Here is a 24,878-nt window from a genome sequence, read left to right as displayed (position 1 = left end):
CTTGATAATATTGAGTGCAGAAGGCATCTGCTTGGCGGATTTTGCAATGTCCAGGCTGGGAATTTTTATGCATTTCACAAGGAGAACTAAGCACCACACCAGCAAGTCACTCTCTTGGGAACATCTGAAGTCGCTGGTGTGAAACATTAAGGAGTGAAATATTTCTTAAATCTCTCCTATACTGGGGAATTAGATGTCTTAGTCTGGGCTTCCCTCCTCGGGGAGGTGTCCCTCCATTCCAGGCATGTGGACCAGAGCCATCCCGGGAGCTCCTCTCTCCTTCCTGTTCAAGGTGTTTCACTTTTCATGGGATAATTACCTCTCAGCTTAGCCAAAGGTAGTAAGAATGTTGCTCAGATGTTAACCAGGAAGGGAGAATATCTGTTTTCCTCTGAAAAGCTCTCTATTTTATTTTAAGTGCAGTAGGAACTGGAGCACCAGACCCTCCCTCAGAGGGAATGAATTAACCGCATGGTCCTTTTCTCCCAAGCTTTCAGTGAATAACTATCAAGGAGATATGGCCTTATAGTCAGCATTCTCCTACGATGAAACGTAAAGTCTTCCAAGCTCTAAATAAGGTCCCTTATCACTGATCCATCAAGCAAAAAGCAGAGAAACAGAAGAACTGCCTTCAACTAGTCACTTCTGTGTTATATGGGGATCTCCCACACACCCAACACATTGAACTTTATTTGTAGGGTTTACAAAGAAATGCAAAGTCTGAGTCCTAAGGGGTTAAGACGTAACACTCACGATTGCTGTGAGCTTCCAAGATGCCCAGAAGTACTTTATAAAATGTGGTACTTATAGGTTTGTGGTCTTCTGTGTATTACATGACAGCTGAGAGATGACTCTCAGGGCATAGGCACTTATGAGCCATAGGAGATTCAACCATAAGCCATTCTGAAGACGAAACTTGGGTGCCTGAGTAGCCTAAATACTGTGTGGCTTCTTCTTTGTAGTCTGATCAGAGTTGCACAATACATTTTGCACTTGGACATGCCTGCAAAAAGCCTTAGTGCTTCTCTAGAGGATGGATGGGTTGTGCCAGAAGGACTGGATACTCAGCAAGGAGACTTTCACGTTAACCTTGCAGCTACTCAGAGCAAGCCTGGAAGAGGGCAAGGGAGAGGGGAATGAGTCAGGTTCTGCAGGAGACAAGCAAACAACTCAAATTTTGAATGGAATCAACCTCACTCCATCCTCACCACAAAAAGCATAAACAAAACAAACAAAAAAATCCCGAAAATACATTGAAGTCCCCATTTTTTTTAAGATAGAGTTTGCATCCCACAGGATGTGTGAGACTTGTTCTATCCTGTTCCAGTGTTTGTCTTGAGAACTTTGTATTGCTTTTCCATTTAACACACCTGTTTTGTTGACAGAAAAAGCTGACATAAAAGAGCATTAATCTGAGGCTAACTGGGCTGAGACCAGCTAGGTGAGTGAACTTGACTTTGCAGGTGGCACTTTGCAATTCTCTGCCGACCTCTTCCGGCGGGAAAGGTGGCTGGGTTCGCAGTGTTTCGAAGGGCTGCTATGAACTGAAAGGTGATTCATGTCGGGGAAAACAGGTTGGTAAGTAAGAGGAGGTGGAGGAGGCTTCCTCAGGAAAATAAACCCATAAAGTGAAGCATTTCACTTAATTAAGCAGCCCCATTTACAGTGGGGAGATCAAAGGAGGGAGGAATTGGAGAAGCAAAGAATGCAGTCTATCCCATAAAAGATCAGGTGAAAGAGGAAGATAAGTCTAAAAATAACAAGGGAAACCTGTGCAACCCTCAATGTTTTATGAACATGCTTATTAAAGCAGCAAAACTAACCAGATGCGAGGACGGGGGAGGCTTTTTGGCAGACAGTATTTCTCTGTGGCTCAGCCAAGTCCCAATGGGATGGACACCACGTCTCGAGCAGCCTGTGCACTGGATTAGCAGAAGAATAAAGGAAGGGGTTTCACTGAAGAAAGGGAAAAAAAACAATAGAGAGAGAAAAAGATGAAAAAGATCACAGGAGAATCTGAGGACTTGAAAGGGAACTTGTTTTGAAAAAAATACACAAAGAATTCAGGAGCTCAGGGCCATATTCAGATCTGGATTGGAAAGAGGTGAGACAAAAAACTCTTCAAATGGACAAAAGCAATGTGCTGGGCTGTTTCTTCTTATACCTAAGAAGTGGCTTAGACTGAAAGAATCTTACTTTGCTGATCCGGAGCTTTGTTTTGAACCTTTGGCAAATCAGTTAGTAAAATATCCAGATCTATCAAAAATATTTGGTGTCGCCTTGGATAGCAGTTAGAGTCCTAGGTTTTGCAGTAGATCAGACTAAGTGTTAATCTACATCTTTAAACACTGACATTCGTCTAAAAATCTTACCTCAATGACATTTAGTCATCATCAATGAACTGAGGATGACTCCTTTGTATCCCCTCAGAATTTCCAAATGGGCACTGTGAGCTGCTCTGATACTGCAATGGTTACAGCTAAATAGATAGGCTAGAAATGTTTTTTCCTTCTAATTCACTGAAAATCTTGTTCAAATGCCTTCTGTGATTACTGGGAGGGCATTATGAAAACTCTGTTTCAGAATACAGAACACACTTTAAGGGAAGTCCTTGGTGATTTCTTTATCAATGGACAATATCCGGGGTGACACCCTAGGAGATTGGAAGAAAACTGGATTTGTTATCTAGGGACAGCTGCAGATACGCAAGTCCAATTTTTAAACAGCTAAAGAAGTCAGAGCAAAAGCTGCCTTGGTTTTGAAATCGCCCTTTGTGGTGGGGCTGCCTGCTGCATGTTTTTTCTGTCTCTTTTCTTTTCAGCTTCCAAATTGGAATAGATTTGAAGCCTTGCCTCTGTTTAATTCTCACTATTTCCACTTGCTCTTTAATAGCGCTGGGAGAAGTTAGAGCAAAAGAGCGGTACATTTTGCAGTGTATCTGATCCCTGGTCACCCTGTCCGGGGGTCTTCCAACGACGCCAGAGGGCAGGCGGACCGCGCCGCAGCACCGGGGCCGGGGCAGGCAGGGGCTCCTGCTGCCTGCACGCCGCTCAGCATTGCCAAGGCATGATATCATGGTCATGTTGGGAGTTTATCTCCGACACAAATTGCCACAGGAAGCATTTTGTCTAAATTTCAATATCAAAGTGGTCACAGCCTCTATGGTGAACAGCTTTATTTACTTAGGAGATAAAGGCAGCTGAGCAGAAAGTTAAATTAGGGTAAGCAGTCTCCTGCTTCTGTATAAATGCTGAAAGGAAGTCAATGCCTCTCTCAAAGCCAAACTTCAAAGGCAACGTATTTCCTAGTATAACCATTTTCAGACCTCGCCAGTAACTTAAAATACAAGGAATATAAAATCAGGGCAGTGCTGGCTATGCTAACTGTAGGCAACACTTAGGTAGAGTTTAGATTTCAAAAATGTTCTAGTAACTTAAAAAAGGATAGATTATCCCTCTTTGGCTTTGTTCTGAGCATTCCTGAACCACCTCGTAGTTGGCAAGAAATGATGAAATTAATCTTTAAGGAAGAGCGTTTCAGCATTCACATTGCAGTGTTCTGCAGGGGTGTAGTATGCTACTTCTTTTCCCTGCCTTTGAGCACTTTACTGCTTTTTCAGGTCCCAGCCTAAATCTGTTCATATCCCAAGGTTTGGCATAGCCCATTATAAAATGAGAGCATGGCATGAATCTACTTATTTGGATATCCTATATTAAACTACTGAGCCTGAAGTATGTTGAAGTCTGAGAGTAGCCTAGCTCACTAAGACAAAAGATAAATAGCTATGCAGCAATACATTTACCTTATCTACATGGCAAATACTACAGATATTTTTCTTCTGAGGGCTTTCTTCAGTAAAATCCACTTCCCTATTCAGTCTTTGGTCAGACAAACTCCTACAGAAATCGACTGGGTATGAAGGTCCTAAGGATTTTTATGAGACCATTTTCTCACAGCTGTTATCAGGTGCTTAAAGGAAGCAGTTGGAGACTTAAGGGGTGGCTTATGGAAAATATCCATTTATCTTTAAACTTTCCAACTTTTAAAGAACTTGCTAGCATGGATATTCAAATCGGTGATAAAGATCAGCATTGACATGCTTCAGCATTACATGTTTCCTTCCTTGCGAATCCCAGCTCAACCATGTGATGGCTAATACACTCAAAAATGCAATGAGCTTATGACCCGTCTATCTGTGCAGAGTGTTCATCCTTATGGGGCACTCAGAGTTTTTAAAGAGAGTTATTTTAATCTCTTTAGATGCCATGGGACCAGCTATTGTTCTCACTGGCACCATTTTTGTACTTAAAACTAAATGCATCTGCACTTCTTAACCAGTAATGGAGTTGCACACACTTAAAAAAAATAGAAATTAAATGTAATCTTCTTCTCAGGGGGCACTATGTATCCCGCGTGAGAGAGAGAGGCACAAGCCTACAGTGTTTAAATTGTCAAACTAGGAGCGTATTTGCTCCAGCAGAGCAGATCCTAGGCAGGCCAAATCGATCTCTGGAGCCGCCTTACTCTTTATAGAGAGAGCTGCCCTCTGCGATTCGCCTGCAGTTGAGAGGAGGGAATCAGAGCTCAGGGCCTGACCTGCTGAAGCCTGGGACCACTGAGTGCAGCAAACAGCACAGGCTTGGACGGTGCAATTGGGTTCACTGGAAGGATGATGAAGAAAACACAGAGACACAAGGAAATGTGTGAAAAGAAGAGCTAAATAAGCTAGATAATGTGGCTTGAAGCAAAGGTTACACCAGTGCTGATGTCAGAGAAATAGTGCAGAAATACCCAGAGGGCTTCTAGGTAAGGTACCAGCAGCAGCCCAACCTCAGCAGCTCAGTGCTTGGCTGGATTTATGCAGCTGCCTAGTGCTAGTCCACTGAATACTTGACCAAGACAATGTAAAGCTATCCTGGCTAATATCTATCTTACTCTTAAATCATTGCTCTTTTACATTCTACGTACAAAGAGTTGCTCAAAGTTGTGATGACTTTTTTAAAGTAGATGCATTTTTTGGAAATACCATTTTCTTCCTCAGCTGTAATGTAGGTCTGTGCTTTTCCAAATCCAATACCAAGACAGAAGTGGGGGAAGAATTCTATAATAACTCTTTCAAAATGTTCGTCTTTGTTTTGGCCCAGTTGCCATCTGAAGTCTAAGAGATTGGGGTTTAGAAGTGTTTCCAGATACTAAACTTTTCTTTTCTTCCTATCACTTATCTTTCATCACATAAAATCTCCACCAATTAACTCCTTATTTTACTTCAAAACACAACACATGCACAAACACACATAATACAATCAATGACCATATCTCAAGGAACAGGATTTTAATAGACACAAAGATAAGAGAAATACAAGACTTCAACTAAAATACCTCATCATAACTTAATACCCCACAAAGAAATACCTTTGGCTTTTTATGAAGTATTGATGTCTTACAGGTGATCCCAACAGATAGAAATACAGCTGTACAGTAGGAGAACACAATATGAGAGACAATAAAGAAATAGACAGTCTGGGCACAATGTTATCTCAGAGACATGGAAAAATCTGTATTTATTTACCTACAGGGGAGGTAGAAGTCTGAGCTGTCAACAGAAGAGAAATGGTTGAGAGGATAATTTGAAACATCCTTAGTGGAAAATATAAATTACAGTCTGTTGAGGGGTGTGAAGTATGATTGTTTTCGAGTAAAAATAGAAGTATGTAATTAAGGAGACACTTACTGTACCAGGTCTGGGATATGGGATGCGCCCTTCATATTGTACCCACCGATGATCCACACTCTCTTTGTGAGCATAAGGGCCATTGAAAACAGCTCTGATATCTGCCATGCTGTACACACAAACTGCAGAGCCCTTGAAGACAGAGCTGAAAAAGAAGATGGATTGATATGCGCATTGTAAACACCTCTTCAGTGCATGCCTCACCCAGTGAATTAATCAATTCCACAGAGTCTAATGGGGTTTGGATCAGTCCTACACCTGAGAGTCGATGTAAGTGGTGCCAAATAACAGACAATGTGTACAGGTCTGATAACTACAGCTATTTAATGTCACTGTCATTACAGTTTAAAGCTTTGCTCGGTCAAAACCTGGACTTAGCCTTTGGGACCACTTGATAGACTGACATTTTTTCTGGTGGCTGACAGTTTCCAGCTATCATTTATTAGCTGTTTTGATTAGAAGTTTCTGCAAATGAAGGACATTCCTTTACATTGTGTTCATATCTGGAAGTCTGTATATTAGTGATATTACAGGTGATGTGCCTAAGAATGACAAGTTGCATTGGACAGACAATAAAAAGAGATAGAAATAAACATTTATTTATTTTTCTATGTCTTTTTCCTTTTTTTTAAGTATTTTTCTAAAAAAAACCCCAAACAGTTCAGTTTTCCAAAGAAGACCATGGCAGGTTGTTGAGTGGCAGGTACTTTAGCTACTTCATATGCCATTTCATTCATTGTGCAACATTTCATTCAATTTAAAATATTTTATGTGGTTATATATTCTACGGAGCCACTGTGGTGGCTGCTTCTGAATTAAGGAGTGCCTTGGCAATTCTTCATTGTACTCATATTGTTCAGCATTTGGCTAGTCCTTATTATTTATACTTAATTCAAAGGTTCTGGGGACAAAAGAAAGAATTATTTATTTCCTTTCTGACAATTCTGTATAAAGCACCTCACTGTTACAGCTGAGAGGTTCATTAATTAATTAATCTATCCCCTTGAGATAAAGATGGGTTATTCTTCCATCAACTCCTGTCTATAAAAACACTGAAATATCACTTTAGAACATAGTGCATTTTGACCCTAAGTAACAGCTGATGTCAAGTTGTTGCTTACAGAAATAGTGCCTCAAGACAATGATTTGTCTTAAATAGTAACTATTTAAGTAACTATTGGTTGCTCAGTAAATATGACTGAAATTTATAAATTCAACTAGATGAGGTTGAAATAATCTAGCATGCTTTTGGTTGTTACATTTTTATTATTTTACAATCATTCTCAAAAGCCAGGCACACAAAGGTTTAGGGACATAATTTATTAATTCTGTTTCTGAAAATATTGTCCTCAGTGACTACAGCCCCAATATGGCAAGCCTTATTCAAGCAGTCTCTCACTACTCTCTGGAATCAGGATCTAGTAATAGAAGGGTTTAATAAAAGGCTGGAGTAAGATCTTCAGCACTTGTTTCCAGAGGCAAACGTGATTCTAGCACATACCTTGTTGTAGTGAAGACTCCATATATAAGCGGGTTTCTCTCATCTCTTGTAGAAAGTAAGAATATATCTTCTGCAATGGGAAAAATGATGTTTTTTTTTAATTAAACATCCACAGAATATTTCTACATTTACCATTTATAATTTGGAGATTTGTAAATATATAACAAAGCTTTATTTTTGTCTGAATTTTAATTTCTGCCATGTGAATTTATGATAATATTCTGAAGTTTGTCCACTTGCAGATAGTCTGGTTTTTATACAGAATCAGATTTTTGTTTTCCAGCTTTTGGATTGAAAGGGGAAAACCCCATATTTCTGATCAGACAAATTCCAGTTATAATCAGGGACTTCTGATAAAAGTCAGAGATCTTACCAGCACTGTTTGGAGAAGGAGTAAAATCAGAACAAGACATAGTCCTTCTACAAACGACAAAAAAACCCCAAGCAATACTGATGTCAAAATACACCGTTAAAGATAAATCAACTTACGCAGCTCATCAAAATGTGTGTCTGCTCCTTCAGGACCAGGTATCGAACACACAAGCCTGGCTTTCAGAAAAGTGGTCCACTTGTTTATCAGGCTCCTTTGACCTCCCATATCATTCTAATAAAAATAAAATTAAAAGACTTAAATATTAAACAAAAAAGAACAGTTTTAACATAAGATATTTGATGGTAGCACAGTATTAACTGTGCTTTTTCCGTCTGATTCCACAGTGTGATCTTACCACAAGAACGACAAAGTCTTCTTTTCATTATTTTTTTTTCCTGCAAAAACAGTGTAGGACAGCCTTTTTATAAGTAGCTCCAATAGACACTTCTCAGCTCAGACAGTGGGCAACTCAAATTTCCTAATTATACCCAAATCTGTTTGCAAAGTTCTCTCACCAGCTCTACAGCTGGAATGCTGTGAAAACATTGTCTATATCATGCTATTTCTTGTTCCCTAAGATGCAAATTTTTGCAGTCAGTTGTTCTTCAAGAATTCTTTACAAACCCAATAATAATACAGAACATTTTGGATAGATTTCTCAAAAAAGAAAAACTATATTCATCAGCAGTTCTTGCAATGTAAATACTGCGCTGCTTGTTTTGTGTACATAGCACAGGGAGTTACGCATTCCAGGGAAAACCAGTCATATTATTTTAATAATCATTGTTGTGGAAATATTAGTCAATCCTCCACAAAAGGGATTTTTTTTTCATTTATTTTACTATGGGTTTCCAAGTTATGAGCATGCTTGCCCAAATTTCCTGTAGTCACTGGAGAATGAAAAAAATCTATAGTTACTTGAAATTTGAATTGCCCTTCTGAAGGGTAGGTGTCCTTCTACTGACTTGGATCAGTAGAATGGTGTAGGGAGAGGGGATCTTAGAAGAAAATTTAAAATTTTAAGAAGCTGGAACCAGGAGTTTGCTTAGGAGTTTACCTCCTTCCATTGAGTACATGAAAAATCTAATGAATGACATTTATCTGTCCACTTTGGCCACAAATAACGGATCTATTTAGGTTCAGCAATGTTATTTAGGCCCCAGTTCTTTTCATACTGAAAACTCTAAGGGCAATGATATTCCAGCAGGAACCAAGAATTCAGAGACCTAAGAGAAATGTTATCACCAACAGTAGTCTCCCAGCTATAGGTTCTGAATTACCCCATGAAGGTGCCTACTTCTTTTCATTTACAAACTCTGAAGCTTAGAGGATCTGTGCTGTAAATTTAAGCACCACAAATGTGGTCATAAATATTCATCCCCTCTGGATTCATCAGGAGAAATCACTTTTTTGTTAATTGGCTTTGCAACTCTGAAGGTATAGAACCAGCCAGTAGGAAACACTGCGTGGTGGAAATTACATGGTATTTCCAAAGATTGTATTTGGCCCTTCAGGGCTGTATCATAAATATTACAGGCATTCAGAAAGATGGTTTTAAGTGCTGAAATTCACTTCACAAGGGGTAACACTTCTCTGGTAATGCACTCTAACCGTTTTCCCTTTTCATGTACTTGCTACTTTTAAATAGGTTAGCTCAGTTGGAAATAATTCCTGTTAATCTGTCGCTTTTGCAACTCCTGTTCTTACAAGAATTGCTACCTCCTCTCTTGATTTCCTGAGGTCCTGCCAAGACTGAAGCTTTGCATCTAGCCAACAGATTTATTACAAAGGTGTCAAAATTAGCAGCCTGAAGCCAATAGGAAAAAGAAGCTCTGCATGTGTGTGTTCTGTTCAAAGGCATGGCAGACAAACTTAGTGGTGTAATTAAACCCAAACAATTACAGAGATGCAACAAAGAATCTTAAGAAGCAAGAAGCGTTAAGCTTTTCCTTCCTCTGGCAATTCGGATTAGCTAAGCAATTCTCACGTTGCAGGGCTTCCACTTTGATTTCTGGTGGATGCAGTGCAGCATCACAGGATGAGATGTCTCTAACTGCCTGACTAGGATCAGAAAATGGGGACGAAGCAAGATGTGATGGGGCTGAAATGGAAAAATCACCCTCGTCTAGCTCCTGCTCCTGTCATTGCAGGCGTTCACCTTCTGCAAGAGATGGGAAAATATGTACTTGTGTTTTACCACCCTTAAGTCATGATCCAACACAGCATTTTCGCAAACGCTTATTTTATATATGTCAGTAGTTCCACTGAGTTCCTAAAGTGTAGTGTGAATCAAATACTGTGCTCAAAGGAAGCACTCTTAGCAAGTGCTATGTGCTTTAAAGTATAAGATTCCACTGGATTTAAGATGTATCCATATTTCCTCATTCTCAAGCTAGGCCACGATGTTAACCATGTTACTCGAATTTAAGAGACATTAGAACTGACATTCACTAGGTGTGCCTTACATACCCAAAAGTTGCCAATAACACTGTACAGTTTATAAAGGAGCAAGGGGAATTCAATGACCAGCCAGCACTCCATGATCTACCAAGTCATTCTGAAGCCAAAGAGTGACAAATTTATGGTGCAGAAATGGAGAGACTGAAAAGACCTTTTATTGATTTAGACAGTTGCAGATATAATATGCTGACATATCCTCCAACATGCTTCTTCCTACTGCCATGGCTGAATGAAACAAAATGTACATTTTATTAGGAGGATGTTTTCATTTGGGTTTTTTGGGTTTTTTTGGGGGTTTTTTTGATTAGCAGCCATATCACAGAATCACAGAATCACAGAATGATAGGGGTTGGAAGGGACCTCTGGAGATCATCTAGTCCAACCCTCCTGCCAGAGTAGGTTGCACAGGAATGCATCCAGGTGAGTTTTGAATATCTCCAGAGAAGGAGACTCCACAACCTCTCTGGGCAGCCTGTTCCAGTGCTCCGCCACCCTCAAAGTAAAGAAGTTCCTCCTCATGTTTAGATGGAACTTCCTATGACCAAGTTTGTGCCCATTACCTCTTGTCCTGTCACTGGGCACCACTGAAAAAACACTGGCCCCATCCTCCTGGCACCCATCCCTTAAGTATTTATAAGCATTGGTAAGATGCCCCCTCAGTCTTCTCTTCTCCAGACTAAAAAGACCCAAGTCCCTCAGTCTCTCCTCATAAGATGTTCCAGTTCCCTAATCATCTCTGTAGCCCTTTTCTGTACCGTCTCCAGCAGCTCCCTGTCCTTCTTGAACCGGGGAGCCCAGAACTGGACACACTACTCCAGATGCGGCCTCACCAGGGCAGAGTAGAGGGGGAGGATAACCTCCCTCGACCTGCTAGCCACACTCTTCTTGATGCACCCCAGGATGCCATTGGCCTTCTTGGCCCCAAGGGCACATTGCTGCCTCATGGTCATCCTGTTGGCCAGCAGGACTCCCAGGTCCCTTTCCACAGAGCTGCTCTCCAGCAGGTCAGCCCCTAACCTGTACTGATGCATGGGGTTATTCTGCCCCAGGTGCAGTACCCTACACTTGCCTTTGTTGAATTTCATAAGGTTCCTCGCTGCCCAACTCTCCAGCCTGTCCAGGTCACGCTGAAAGGCAGCGCAGCCTTCCAGTGTGTCCGTCACTCCTCCCAGTTTGGTGTCATCAGCAAACTTGCTGAGGGCACACTCTATCCCTTCATCCAGGTCATTAATGAATATATTGAACAGGACTGGACCCAGTACTGACCCCTGGGGAACACCACTTGTTACAGAGTACAATATGGTACTCTTCAATTTTTTATGCCATCTCTGAATAATACAGTGTCTTTGCTTTCCTAATATGTGCCCAGGATTCACTGACTGAGAAAGTGCAGGAATTAACAAAGGCCATGGCAATTTTATCAGCAGGTGGAATAAGCTCAGCTCAGGCCAAGGAGGGTCAAAAACTATTAATAGGATAGGCATATCTTTGCTCCTGGACTCTCAAGTAGTAGTTGTCTTACAAAGCTCTGGAAATCTCCATTTTTTTAAGAAAATGCACCCTTTCCTTCCTACACTATTTTTCGGTGCATATTAGGTCAGTCTTTGATACGTCTTGAGGCTTCAGGTGCTGGAGAACATGTGATTATTCTCCTTTCCTTCAGACCATGTTGGCATGAACTCATTAGCTTTGCATCATATCTGCCTACTTTGTTGCAGATTCCTTGGACCATCATAGTTCATGATTCCTGGCCTTTGAGAGGCTGGACAAAGGACATATTGGCCCAAAATCTTTTTGAGACTAGGTTCCTATGGAAAGAAGACAGTGTCTTCTGTGGAAAAGATTATTTAATAATATCAGTCTGCAATGGATCACTGACGTGCTCAAATGCAGTGAGCTGGATGTAGAGCATGACGTTAATATAGTAAGATGTACAGGCTGGGTAGTCAGTGGATTAGAAAAAACGGATGGAAGAGAGAAAATCACCAAGGCAAAGGCCAGTCAGTGAGCAGGTGAACAGAAATAAAGATTCAACACAAAGTTACAGAACCCTAAAACCACTGGACTGATTTACACCAAGCAAGGATTTACCTCAACCCTGCTGGAAGTGTGTGGTAAAGTGGATGCACTGAAATTATTTTGGACAAGAGATACTGGTACTGAAGACAAAGAGCATTAGATATTTTGGAGAGATGAGACAAGAAGACAAGATAAATTGAAGTGCTGAGAGAGGGGAAGGCAGCATGAGCAAGCCTTTCGTTCCAAAAATATGGCTAATCTACTTGTAACAGACGAGCAGCCACGAGTATCTGAAATCTTATCTTTCAAAATATCACTTCTAAGCACACTGGATTAGCAGTGTTTACTATAAACTTTGTTACAGTACAGATGAAGGCACTCAGGACTGCATATTTCTTTTTGAATATAAATAAAGGTTTAATTAGCACTTACTGCTTTGTAATCTCACAAGCTGTAACAGATACCAACACTTCCGCCTGAAATACCTTCTTTTTAACAGAAAGAAGTGCTTGTAAAATTTTGGTTACTTGTGTTTGCCTGAGATAGAGATTTAGATAATTGCCAACTAGAAGGTGGGCAGTTCAATCTGTCACCTGTTGAGGAATATTACCAAAAAATATCACAAAGATTTAAACACATAAATTATCTAGATAAAAGGGGAAGTGATCCAATATGATTTTAATAAACCTGACAGACTTTTATTCTACAGAAATCCTAAAATTTCAACCCTTTTCAATGAGCTGGTTCTAAAAAATAATTTGTTGGAGTGAGAAATTGGGTTTCTACCAAACCACATTAAGAATTCAAAAATCTGATGCACAACTTCAGTGAGCACAGGTAAGTGTATGGCTTTCTGGCATCCAAGAAGAATGCTGTTTAAATGCCACAACATAAAATTTGTGAAGTAAATTAAAGTCATATCATACGCCTTTCTTGGGAGAATTCCATGGAAATCTCCTTTTTCTGATCTGTATTTTATGTATAACTGAGCAAAACAACAGGTTTTTCAAACCCTCTAGTTAAAGATAACTTTATAATGAAAACAAAAACCATCAGAAAAAATATTGCTTTATGAACAAGTGATTTAAAAATCAACTTGTATTAAAGACTTTCTGTTGCATTTATTTTCTATTCTGTTGTATCTTATACATTATATAAATGTAGCTTCATTAAAATGCACAGATGTTAGCCTTGGAATCCAGTAGGCAGGGAAACAGATGGCAACAAAGCTAAAGAACATCTGCATCTTTGGGGTTTTAAATCCTTATTTGTTTGTAAGTAACAGTGACAAATTGAACATTAGAACAAAAAGTGCAGCTTTCTGAAAATCAATCAACATCAAAGATGTCAAACACTGTGATTCATAAAACTTTAAAGACAGTAATTATCCTGAACAGCCTCTTAAATAAAAAAAAAAAAAAGAAGACAATGAGTGGAATTTCTAGAAGCAGGTTATTAATTAGAGCCAGTGGCAAGATGTGCAGAAGGACCATGCAAAGTGAATTCCTGCCCTGAATAAAAGAAAATGCTGGAGAACAGAGGGGAAAAGTGCTGAAACTGCAAAAGGCCCTGGAGCCCTTCTCTTGTGTGAAGCCTAGCTACGTTACAAAGCGACCAGAAACAAACAGCATCCCCTGCAGCAAAGCCTTACCTTATGGAAAAAAACCCCTTCTAGCAGACTTTATAAACGGAGAAGCAGCCAACATCTTCTTTGGGCTTCTGTTTTCAAATTCATAGCTCTTTTTTAATTATTTCATTTTACTTTGCGTATTCTGGCCCTACCCAACTCTGTTAGGTACTGACTTAACATGGGAAAGGAAGATTTCCTCCTTCAGGAATTCAGGTTCAAAATTTCCTGTCCAAACCATACTGATATCAGATGAAAGATTCCTCCCATGATTTCAGCAGGCTATGGGTTAGATCTAAAAACATCAAGTAACACATGAAGTGTGACTTGAGAGAGGCTAAAAATACACTTGCTATACAAGCAAGAGAAAGGAGGCACATGCAATTTTAGAGCTTTGAGTGCTCTGCTATGGCTACCTTGAGTAAACTTGGGAAAGTCTGTTCATCTCTGTGGCTGCACTCACCATCTGACAGCGAGAGCAGTGACTCTGTTTAGTAATTCTGCTGTTCTATGAGATTACAGAACCTTTCACAGGGAAAGCTTCTCATTATTGCATTGCTTCATGTAAGACGGCACCAACCCCTCTGGATGCTGCAGATGCTGCTAGTGTATAGTACTTCTGCTGCTTGAACTAGCTGATCCAAAGGTGAGGATCTGAGTGGGACTCAGCTTCATGTACCACATACTTACTCACAGCGATGTCCCTTATCAAGGCTAGCGTGGCAGAATGATGCAATTCTTCGGCCTGTGGACTGTGCCTTGCAAGGTCTCTACCACTGCCGTAGCATTTACACATAATTAGACAACAGAAATAAAGGTGCAAACATGCACAGACCCCTGATAAGAACTGCACAGATTTGCACATCACCTCAACAAGAAAGCCTGGAATAAACTCGGCCCTCCTGATTTCCAAGGTCCTGGCTCCTTGCTTATTTTCCCCGTCCTGAGACAGAGACATCACGTCAGGCACTAAGACTTAAGGGCCCTCATCATTAGTGCAGTATATTTACTGATCTCCTAACGTGCCACTGCTCTGTACTGGCTGGCTTCATTCCCTTAGTGTAAACCACACTGCTTGTTGCAAAAAGAATTGGAGCGGTTAAATAGTATCTCCTACAGACTAAGATTATAGGCTGTGGATCAAATCATTCATTCAGAGATGTGCATGTCCAAAGTTGATTGCAACCAGGGTCAAATATAGATCTCAAAAAAACAAAAAGAAAAGCTAAACATTTATCTCAACCCATGCCCTTGCCTAGACAGCAGGATTAGGCAAGAAGGGCACACATACCTATAGACATCACCATGCAGGAGTGCCGTGGCTAGTGCCAAGCCTGCTTTTGGCTTCCTTGGCTGAAATTAGTAAATGCCCAGGAGGACTGAACCAGGGAAGCCTTTGGCATGAAACCAGAATGAAGCTCAAGTAGCTGAATGTATGGCAAGATGACCCAGTCTCATTGGAAAGCTGACATGAGACCTATGGGTAAGGATGTCACTCTGGGCATTCACATATTTCTAGGCATTAAGACAATGGGAAAGAGGGTCTTTATTGCAACCATAGCAAAAACTACAAGACTGTAGGGCACACCTACAGTGGAAAAACCCTCTGTCTGAACTATGAGGGAGAGAAACAGCGTTTTAACAACGAGTTCCAGCTCCTCCAGCGGATTTGTAGTTATTTCATTCAGAATGGCAATGTACTCACATTAAGCATGCATAACTGTTTTGTTCACTATGGAAAATGATGATTTTTATTTTAGAAAGTATTTAAACATCACACCCAGAGGTTTCTACTGAATTATCTTTGGATGGGATCCAAACTGGAAAATCTAACTATACAGCAAAGAAAAATTCTGGACTGTTACTAAGCATACCACGAAAAAAAAAAAAAAAGCCAGAAACTAACAGGCTCAGGTAAAGACAGGCAGATGACAACAGCAAGTTTGAATGTGGTCTGGGACAAATGGAATAATAAAATTATGCACCATTTTACCACAAGGCCGTTCAGCCATCCTGCCACGATTACCTCCAACAGGTTTGCTAGTATTGAGGACATTCCCCAAAACTGTTCAAAGGCTGCCACCAAGTAGATGTACACTACTACATCCATCATTAGGCTGTTCACTCCAACTTCAATGGAAATTTGAAGTGAGCAAAGGGTGATGGCTGAACTAATAAAGTATGTTAAGGAATTCTCAGGAAAATCTACCTTAAATTTTGAGTATAATCTGTTCATGGTTTATTCCAGTGTGTTTGACTTGCCTTTACCTGTCTCTCATCTAAACTTTCATATATACTTAATATAAATCCTATGATATAAATACATAAAAAGGATATAAAAAGACAGAGGAAAAACCCCAAAGAACAAAACCTTCAGGTTAGGAAATGTAGCATTCTTGACCATGAAGCTACAGGCAAGTCAAGTGACTAGATGGATCATGCAATTAATGTCAAATACGAGATCAGAATTTATACGGTTTGAATGCATTGAGAGCATTGTGAAACTGAAGCAGTGTGACATGCAGCACTGGGATAGGCTAGTTTCTTTCTGAACAAATAGGCCTGAATTTGCCATTCAGAATTTCACATTCTTAAATAAGAATGCCTTGAATTTCATATTCCAGGGACCCAGTAGGGCAAAGTTTCCTTTATAGTCAGTGGAAAATATGTCCTTCAAAGAGTGATTTGGGCTGAAGATGGAAGGACTCTTCCTCTAAGAAATAGCCATCTGCCTTTATTGATTGAAGTGAATGCCTGATAATTACTTTCCCAGCTTGGATACGTACAAGTGCCTAAAATCACTAGTGTGGGACAGTGTGACCACAGTATTGACAGCCACAGGTTGAGAGCTGGAAAAGCATGAGACCAAAAACCAAAGGTATGTCAACATCTTACAGAGTCCTTTTGGATTTAGCATCCTGAAACATCTGCATTTACATCAATATACGCAATCAACAACAGCAAAGCCTGAACTGTAAACCATGGTGCATTTTCATATTAAATGTACTGATAGGAAAAAACCCAGAAAGATAATTTTATCACATCAGAAAATTTCCAAAATCACAAAGTCATTATTTGCTACTCTTAGAGATATTTGAACATCTGAATCAAAGCACTCTGAAGTCAGGGACTTTGGATGAGACATTGGAACTCCACTCCAATTAACTCTGCAGTCTTCCCACTTCCAAGCCAGTGGGTTACCGACAGTGTCTTCTGCAATAAGTCTCTCTGGCAACTAGGATGATTTCCAGAGTTTGCTTCAGAGGTTGTGCAGCTGCATTTCCATAATCCAGTTTTTAAAGCTCTATCTTGACACTGCAATTTCTTTTTCATTTTCCCTGAGGCTCAGTAAAATTCAGTCACACCTCTTTATATATAAGCATAACTTACATATTTGTGCTTCATCTGCAAATCATGATTTCCCCCCTTAAAAAACCCCACCAACTACATTGTTGAAACACACCCATGAGGGACAAAAATATACAAAACTTCCTATACTCATGCCTGTACCCTTGCCAATAAGGAAAGTTGGACCAAAAGACCTGACAAAGCCTGATGTTATATCTCTTAATTCATCACAGTTAGAAGCTGACACTATATGGAACTGGCCTGTCTCCAACACATCAGCCCTTAAAATGAAATCATCTTGATGAGCATCTGCTTTTCTACATAATTTGAAAACTTTCAAATGGCACATAATATTCAAATATCAAATTTGGAACTCCAAGAGGAGTTGGCTGCTGATAGAGCCACTGCTGCAAAGATGCTCAACAGGCAAATGAGGACTAAAGTTTTTCTAGGGATGACATTTTCAAAGCGGTTTTAATCATTATCATTGAGAAATAAAAAAAAAAACACACCAACAAAAAACCCCATTACCCATGGTTAGCATTGTGGCTAGGCAATATTATGGTGACAAAGAAAGTATGTAAGCATGTAATACGCAGTAAGTTACATCTCGTCTGGAATGAGTTGCCTCCAGAACTGGAAGCAGGGTAGCTGCACGAGCGTGGCTCTGAGCCCAGGCTAATTAGCCCTGCTGAGAACATGTTAACATGGCTATTTCGCTTCCGGGACCCAAGCTAATACAGCTGAACGGTAAAGCATTACGCTATGCGGACAACTCAAATGGTTTTGGAGATAGATCAATTATCTACACAGTGATGCATTACACAATATAGAAATAAAAAGAATGTTAATGACCCAGTTATCCCTAGTCACAGTAAAGGCATGGCTAGACTATTTCCAGGACAAGAAAAACACCTCCTAACTTTTACACACAAGCAGCCCCATGGCAGAGCCCACCGGAGACCCTGGACTTGGAGTCACAGAGGAATAGCTCCCTCCTGCCATTCCGGGAATACAAATTGCCTTAAAACACCAGACGGGAGGCAAGGTCATAGCCTTGAACTCTGCTCATGTTCATGACTTTGGAAATAAATCACATTACCCAAAGGTGGAATGCAGGGTGTGTCCTGCGCTCTCAACTCAGGAGCTCTTAAAATGATTACATTCCAGTGTGTTTAGAAAGTACAGTTTAACCAAGAGGGCTGTGCCTAATTGCTGTGTTCTCGTCCCCAGGTACAGCATGGTATATATGAGGGTGGAATGGCATACCAAAAAACCAGACAAAGAGCTCACTTGTTCCCACTAGAGCAAAGGCCGCCTCTGGATACTGAACGCTTTGGGAAATATGGGAAAGCATCAGGGGTCGAGGTCTGATTTCTTGGCAGTTGAGGTCTCGGAAATCAGTCTCTAAGACTGCACACCGTAACTTTTGCAATACATCACCAAAACCGTTAAAAAGAAGCTTGTAACACAGCAAATGCAAACCGCTGTAATAATAAACAGGATTTTCATACTGCAGCAGAGAGAGACTGCTGCTTAGGCTAATTTCCACTCCATTCCAATAGAATGAGGTTGTAACTATGAAAAATTGTGTTTCTATACAGAAAACAAACTAACAAAACCCCAACAACCTTCTTCCCTCTCCAAACCTTTCTGTGGACTCCTGTAAGTTAGGGTTTTCATTTCTCACTATATTTGAGTGAGGAAAACTGGAGGGAAACCTAGGTCTTTTCTAGGGCTATATTTGTGCATATGTGAGGTTGTCCTTAAATGAAATTACAATTCCGTGATCATTTTGTGGTGGATATGTATACAAAAATGTAGCTGACTTATTACTTGACTGCAGAGGACACAGTGCATGGATGCTGCAATTTTTTTTCAGTCTGGTTCAGTGTGTAATGACTGTGTCCTGTCTTTAGCTGATACAAACTGGTTCAGCAGTGTGGGCTTGAAGACAATGTAGCTTTAAAAGCTTATGTCTGTGTTTCTAGAAATAGAAATATGTGGGTCCATGCTCTTAAGAAGTTAAGGTTTGTATGATCATGTAATATACATATATGTGTATCTGTATTGTTTTAAAAAACAAATAAACATTGCTGGCTAATCTTTAATAGTATTTTTTCTTTTGACTTATGACCTTACTTGAAAAGAAAGCAAATAACCCAACAGATTACACTTTATGTAAGTAGGAGCCTACCATAAGTAGTATCAGGTATTACGGATAAGCCACTGATACTTTTTCTGCCTCCCTCAAACCAAAAATAGGAAATGCCGTTTGCCATGATAAATTACACAACTGGTTCTGAAAGCGACTGTTGAAAGCACTTCCTCCCAATTCATACTGATATCCCCTAGCGATATACAGAATGCAGATGACGTAAATCTAAATTAGTGCTATTTAGTGCTACAGTGGCTGCGTTATTACAAGGCATGCTTCAAGATGGTAAGTATGGTCTTATGAACAGGACAAGTGACAGCTGTTTGACTCGGGGAGAAGAGTTGCCAGCAAGAGTATTGTAATCTTCTGGGTCTGAAAGTAGCTGGGAGAAGGGAATGCTTTCCAGAGAAGATTTTCCCTAAGGGGGGGGATCAGTGAGAGACCATATTGTTGAGCCATTGAAAAATAGCCAAAGAATAGGCTGCAGTGACTAACCTCATTAAAAACAAAGCTTATTCTAATTTCAGCATGTGTCTCTGGCATTAATGTACAGGAGCCCTAAGGCAGAGTGAGGTAGAGAGCAACTGAGTTCTAGTATAAAAAACCTGGGTTTACACCAAGCAAATGTTTTCAAAAGTTGCTGGGCTTCTCCCATCCACTGTTGCTCCCTGCTTGCTGGGGAAAGAAGGCAAAGGCTTAACTTTATGCAGTACAGGTCACATTAATAAGACAGTGCAAGTAGAAATCGTTGTGTTATCAACTGTTACAACCAAAGACATTGATCCCATATCAGAAAGTATTAAGCATAGCAGATGTTTCATATCAGAGCACAGATCCACAGGATCTTAGTCAATAAACAGAAGAGTCTGTTTGCATGGTTTAATTTATATTAAATACCCATAGTAAGGTAATCAAGACAAATGTACAAAAAACCAGGAGTCTGAATTTTCAAGAGAATTCTGCATCCATTGGGAAATGCTCAGTAAATAAAGATGACAGTGCAAAACTAACAATAATAAACACCTTACTTGTTTGACTATTAAAAATAAAATTCAAGACATTTTTTCCCCTTAACATGATTACTCTACAAATAAAGTCTCATTTGAGGTACGATTACGCATGGTCATTAGGATTTCCTTACGATACATTTGCTTTTATTACGATATCTTATCTCCTTTTTTCTCTAGGTAAATCATGCTGGAGATCTCTAGCTAATATATCTTAGTTTACTATAATCTCTGATGTGCCTTGGCTTGAAAATGTTGTCTACCAATTTCTCCTAATGCATTAAGTGCTTTCTCATAATCAGCAAATGCCATGTCTAGCAGCAAATCATATATGTTTGCATTTCCATTCTGCCATTAATCACACTGCTGTGAAATACCCAACTAAAGATTATCCATTCTTTCGTCTGGCTAAAAACCTACTAGAGAACTGATTTATGAATGGTTTTTGTTTTCTTAACATTTTAGGTCAAGGACAGAAGTGTGAAATGGCTGTGGTCACTGAAATCTCAATTGGAGTTAGGAGTTTGCTAGACTGCAGGGCAGTTGTAGATTTACATATTCATACACACGTGCCCACTCTTTGTTTTTCACTGTGTGTCCATTAACTGAATGGGTGCTCTTCTCCTAGACACATCTTACTGCAAATCACAAACTCTTTTGGTTTTCTACTAATTTCAAGCTTCTTAAGAAGATAATTTTTACTGCCAGCAGAGTCACATTGCTCAGAAAATGCAATCAAATGAAAGCCTCTGAACAAAATATCACAGAAATGGACCTACTTGTGTAGCTACAACGATCGCTGTGATGGTATTGCTGATATCTAGTTCATCACGAGAGAAACATTTGTTCAAAGCTTATATTTATTAATATGAAGACAACTTTAAAGTCCCATTTTCCTGACTTTTACCAGTGATTCCTGGGTACCTGGATTCACTGACGACCTAAGGACAGGATGGGAGCCTTATACTTACTGCTTCTGTTCCTATGCTATTATGGGACAAAGGAGTGGATAGACAGTATATCTGACACACAAGCCAACAGACCCTTCTGCTGTAGTGGGAAGAAGGCCTTAGCAAAACCAGCAGGTATTAAACAGCAAACTTTACACTGACTGCTGTCTTCATGTGCAGGAATTCGTTTATCTTCTCATTACCACTTGAGGAGGCTTCTGCCCTTGACAGAGATGCATCTTCAAAAAGAGTGCAGCTCATGAAAATCTGAGTCTGCATTATGAATAATACCTCAGGGGCAGAAATCTTTCATAAGGGGCATAACCAAGCATAATGAAAGCAAAAGTGAAGGCAGTAATCATTCCAAGAAGGTCAGGCACCAATCAAATGAAACTTTTTACACTGCAGCAGACCCAGGGCCTGGTTCCTCCTGGTCAACAGGTCAAGGACTGCACTTCTTCCCAGGGGAGGAAACCTCCGGGCAGATGTGGGTGTAGCTCAGAAACTATATACATTTTCAGCCTCCTCTCACTCCAACTGATTATTAGGAATGTGCAGAAAAAAATGACTGACGCCAGCCCTCAGTAATGCCCAGGAATGATGTACTGAGGGTTTGTATATCCCTCCGTTCAGTGGGCACTTTCCACAAAAACCCAAATACCTTGCCATTGTGTACACTTCGACAAGTCAATCCTTGCTGAAAGCTTATGAAAGAAAGCAGGTCACTGTTGCATATCTGAAGGTCAATACATTATCATTTAGACACAGGATTACAATTTATAAGCATATTAGCTTTTTAAAAAGAGGTACGCAGTCAATATCAAGTCTATTTGTCAGACAAGTAAATTTCAGACAGCATTAGTATTCTATAATCAGAAAAACTACTACCATGGCTCATTGGGTAACAACACTATTTCCTTCTGATCTGATGGGGAAAACAGATTTCTCACAGAAACAAACAAAATGTTTTTTTCTCTTTTTTTTTTCTTTAAATAAAATAAAAAGATAGAGTCCTCACCTTACAAACTCTCCCAACTCGGGAAAGGATTGTCTTGTCAGACGTGCCACTATCTTGTGATATTTCTCGGAAAAAGAAGTAGATTTTGTCATCATCTGGGTTGTAAGTGTCCGGGATGGGAAAAGTTCCAATGAATTTTGCTCCTAGAAGTTCCCAAAAAAAGGTTTTAAAAATCTGAAGAAAAGTCTTAATACTTGCTACTGAATTTCTGCTTCAATATCTGCATTGATGTTGCATCTTTCCATGAAATAAAAATATCACTATATAGACATGTACTGGCAAGTTTCTTACTAACTCCGAGCGAAAACCACCATAGATTCTGAAGTATTTACTCTTAGTGTGATGGTTTTGTGTATATATCTTACTGCCACCTGCATAAATATGCAGCACTGGCTATCATAATCTGTTTGAAATAGGATAACTCTCAGTACAAAACATTGCCTACAGAAATCTGCCTTACTGCTCTTGCCACCAATACCAAGCTAAGCAGATTTTCTGAAATCACATGGTATAATTTAAATTAATTTAATTACACCTTGCAGCAGTTATGAGTACAGAAATACACTACTGTTTACTAGAGCTAGCTTGCAAAGGAATGAAAGAACCTTTATGGATCTACGGGATTAAAAATTCAATATAAATACAGCTTTCCCAAGTTAAAAGTTTCCTACATATCTGTGCTATAACAATCTTACTGACTATACCTACCAAATCCAATACAGTGCCATGCCGGGATTCCCAAGTTAGCACACCAAACTCCACAACTGACCCGTCAGTCTTAAGGACATAGTTCCTTGTTGTGCGTGAAAACAGATTAGCTATATCAACGTAATGATTTGTTTGGGTTATTTAAATCTGTTTTTTGCAAGAAATGCTACAGCATGCTTTGCCTTGACATGCTGAGCCGTTATATTACTTCTGATGTCTTCCAAAGCAAGTTTGGATGTGCCTGCCTGCATCTTATAGGCATGCTTATTGGGCCAATAATTTAATATATATTCTTCACTGTCTTCCTCAGCTCACTCATCCATGATCTTGTCCTGCTCTACCTTCTCACCAGTTGTGGTTTTTTGGTTTTGTTTTGGATTTGGGTTTTTTTTCCATTAAATTTTTGCACTAAAATCAGAAATAAAACTAATTCCAGGGGTCCCTGACTGCAGCAGGGCAGGCAACAACACTGTCTTGCATGAGTGAACCAGATACTAGGGGAAGTGATTTTTAAGACGGTCCCCAATCTGCTACAATAGATGAGCTTTTCTGAGGGCACTTGGATCAATGATGTTTTTCTTTAAACAGAAGTGGCTATACAAATACGGTGCAAAGAGACCCTTGACTCTAAAATACATTCTTTCAGCAATAAAATACACAGTCTTTGTCCGCCATAAGCAGGCAGGCTCCAGTAGAAAGCAGTGAGGAGGATGACGTAAGATGGCAGAGCAAACAGAGCGCACTGGTGATATGTGGGGAACACTATTATCAGCTTTTAATGTATCTTCATGCCTTTGTCCTTTTTATAATGGTTGTTACTTTATAATAGTCTTGAGGACTTTTCACCATGAACTCTACAGTACACACAGGACAAAAAGAGGGTCCTTGATTCAAAAGTTCACAGTCGAAGGCTTGAGACAAAATGGGATGTGTTTAAGTGCTGAATGTGCACCTTCATGACAGAAGAGCAAATTTATGGGTCAAAATAGCCACAGTGCTGCTTCCATTTTAAACCTTTCTGACACTAGAGAATGGCGTCAGCAGAAAAATGAAATGATGCAGGCATCAAGCTCTATAAATTTAGGTTAGGATTTTAAAATGAACCTAAAGAAAATATTCAATTACCCCTCAGGGCCTGTAAGGCTACTTTGAAGATTAGATCTCTAAGCGTGAATAAATACATAAATACACTTCCAATATGGTTTCTTAAATATGCGGTTAGCTAAATAGCCATTTAATAGGAAAACCTGTGAAATACTTCTATAGCATGCTTTTGAATTTCACACAGGTTTTTTTTTTAATCCACGTTCATGGAACAAAACTCTGAATATATGGGTTTTTTAAATTAAATTTCATTGCTTTACTTGGCAAGCCAAATGCAAAAACAAATATCTCAATACCAATTCCTGGAAAAGATTTAGAAGAATCTCTAACAAATTAAAGGAACACAAATATTTGATGATTTTAAATCACAATTGAAAACACTGAAGTTGAAAGTTAAATCCAAACAAAAATACACTGTAAAAGATATGAAGACAAAGAGACTGAAAACAATTTAATGAAAGACATCATGATCTTAAAAGCACATTATGTTCTGCAAGTGAGATCTTCGTCTCATCTTTTGTAATCCATCCATACAACATAGAAAAGTGTGTTTAAACCAACTGTGAATTACGTTTTTGGATTCTTTGCATGGGAAACAAATTACATGATGATGATTTTAAACCACTGTTTGTTTTCCCATACACACAGTTGTCCCCCCCCAATTGCTTCAATGGAAGGTTTTCCCACATATTAATCTCATGGCTAGATTATACGTAACGAGACAGGGGGTTAAAGGCATCACGAGCTCTGACAATAGATGGTACAATAAATTTAGGTATTGCTCGTGCTTTTTTAAACATGCTCTTGTGACCTAGCAGGAAGAGCTGTTGTTACATCTAGTTCTTCACTGCTGGGTTTGTTGAAGTGGTCACGT

At 39.6% G+C, this 24,878-nt stretch overlaps 1 protein-coding gene across 1 annotated transcript in view; it reads right to left on the bottom strand.

Annotated features, from left to right (window-relative positions):
* Window positions 1-24,878, bottom strand: part of SEMA3D (semaphorin 3D) — a 99,115-nt gene that overhangs the window by 29,669 nt on the left and 44,568 nt on the right. Inside the window, exons 7-10 of the mRNA XM_009814468.2 lie at window positions 22,193-22,335; window positions 7,722-7,836; window positions 7,233-7,302; window positions 5,732-5,876 (exon numbers count right to left, since the gene is read on the bottom strand). Coding sequence (XP_009812770.1) covers window positions 5,732-5,876; window positions 7,233-7,302; window positions 7,722-7,836; window positions 22,193-22,335 — 473 coding nt within the window. The remainder of the gene's footprint in view (window positions 1-5,731; window positions 5,877-7,232; window positions 7,303-7,721; window positions 7,837-22,192; window positions 22,336-24,878) is intronic.

The sequence above is a fragment of the Gavia stellata genome, chromosome 4 (assembly GCF_030936135.1).
Source record: "Gavia stellata isolate bGavSte3 chromosome 4, bGavSte3.hap2, whole genome shotgun sequence".
NCBI classification, from domain to species: domain Eukaryota; kingdom Metazoa; phylum Chordata; class Aves; order Gaviiformes; family Gaviidae; genus Gavia; species Gavia stellata.
Note: the sequence above shows the minus strand (reverse complement) of the source record. Positions and strands in the feature narration are given on the sequence as shown.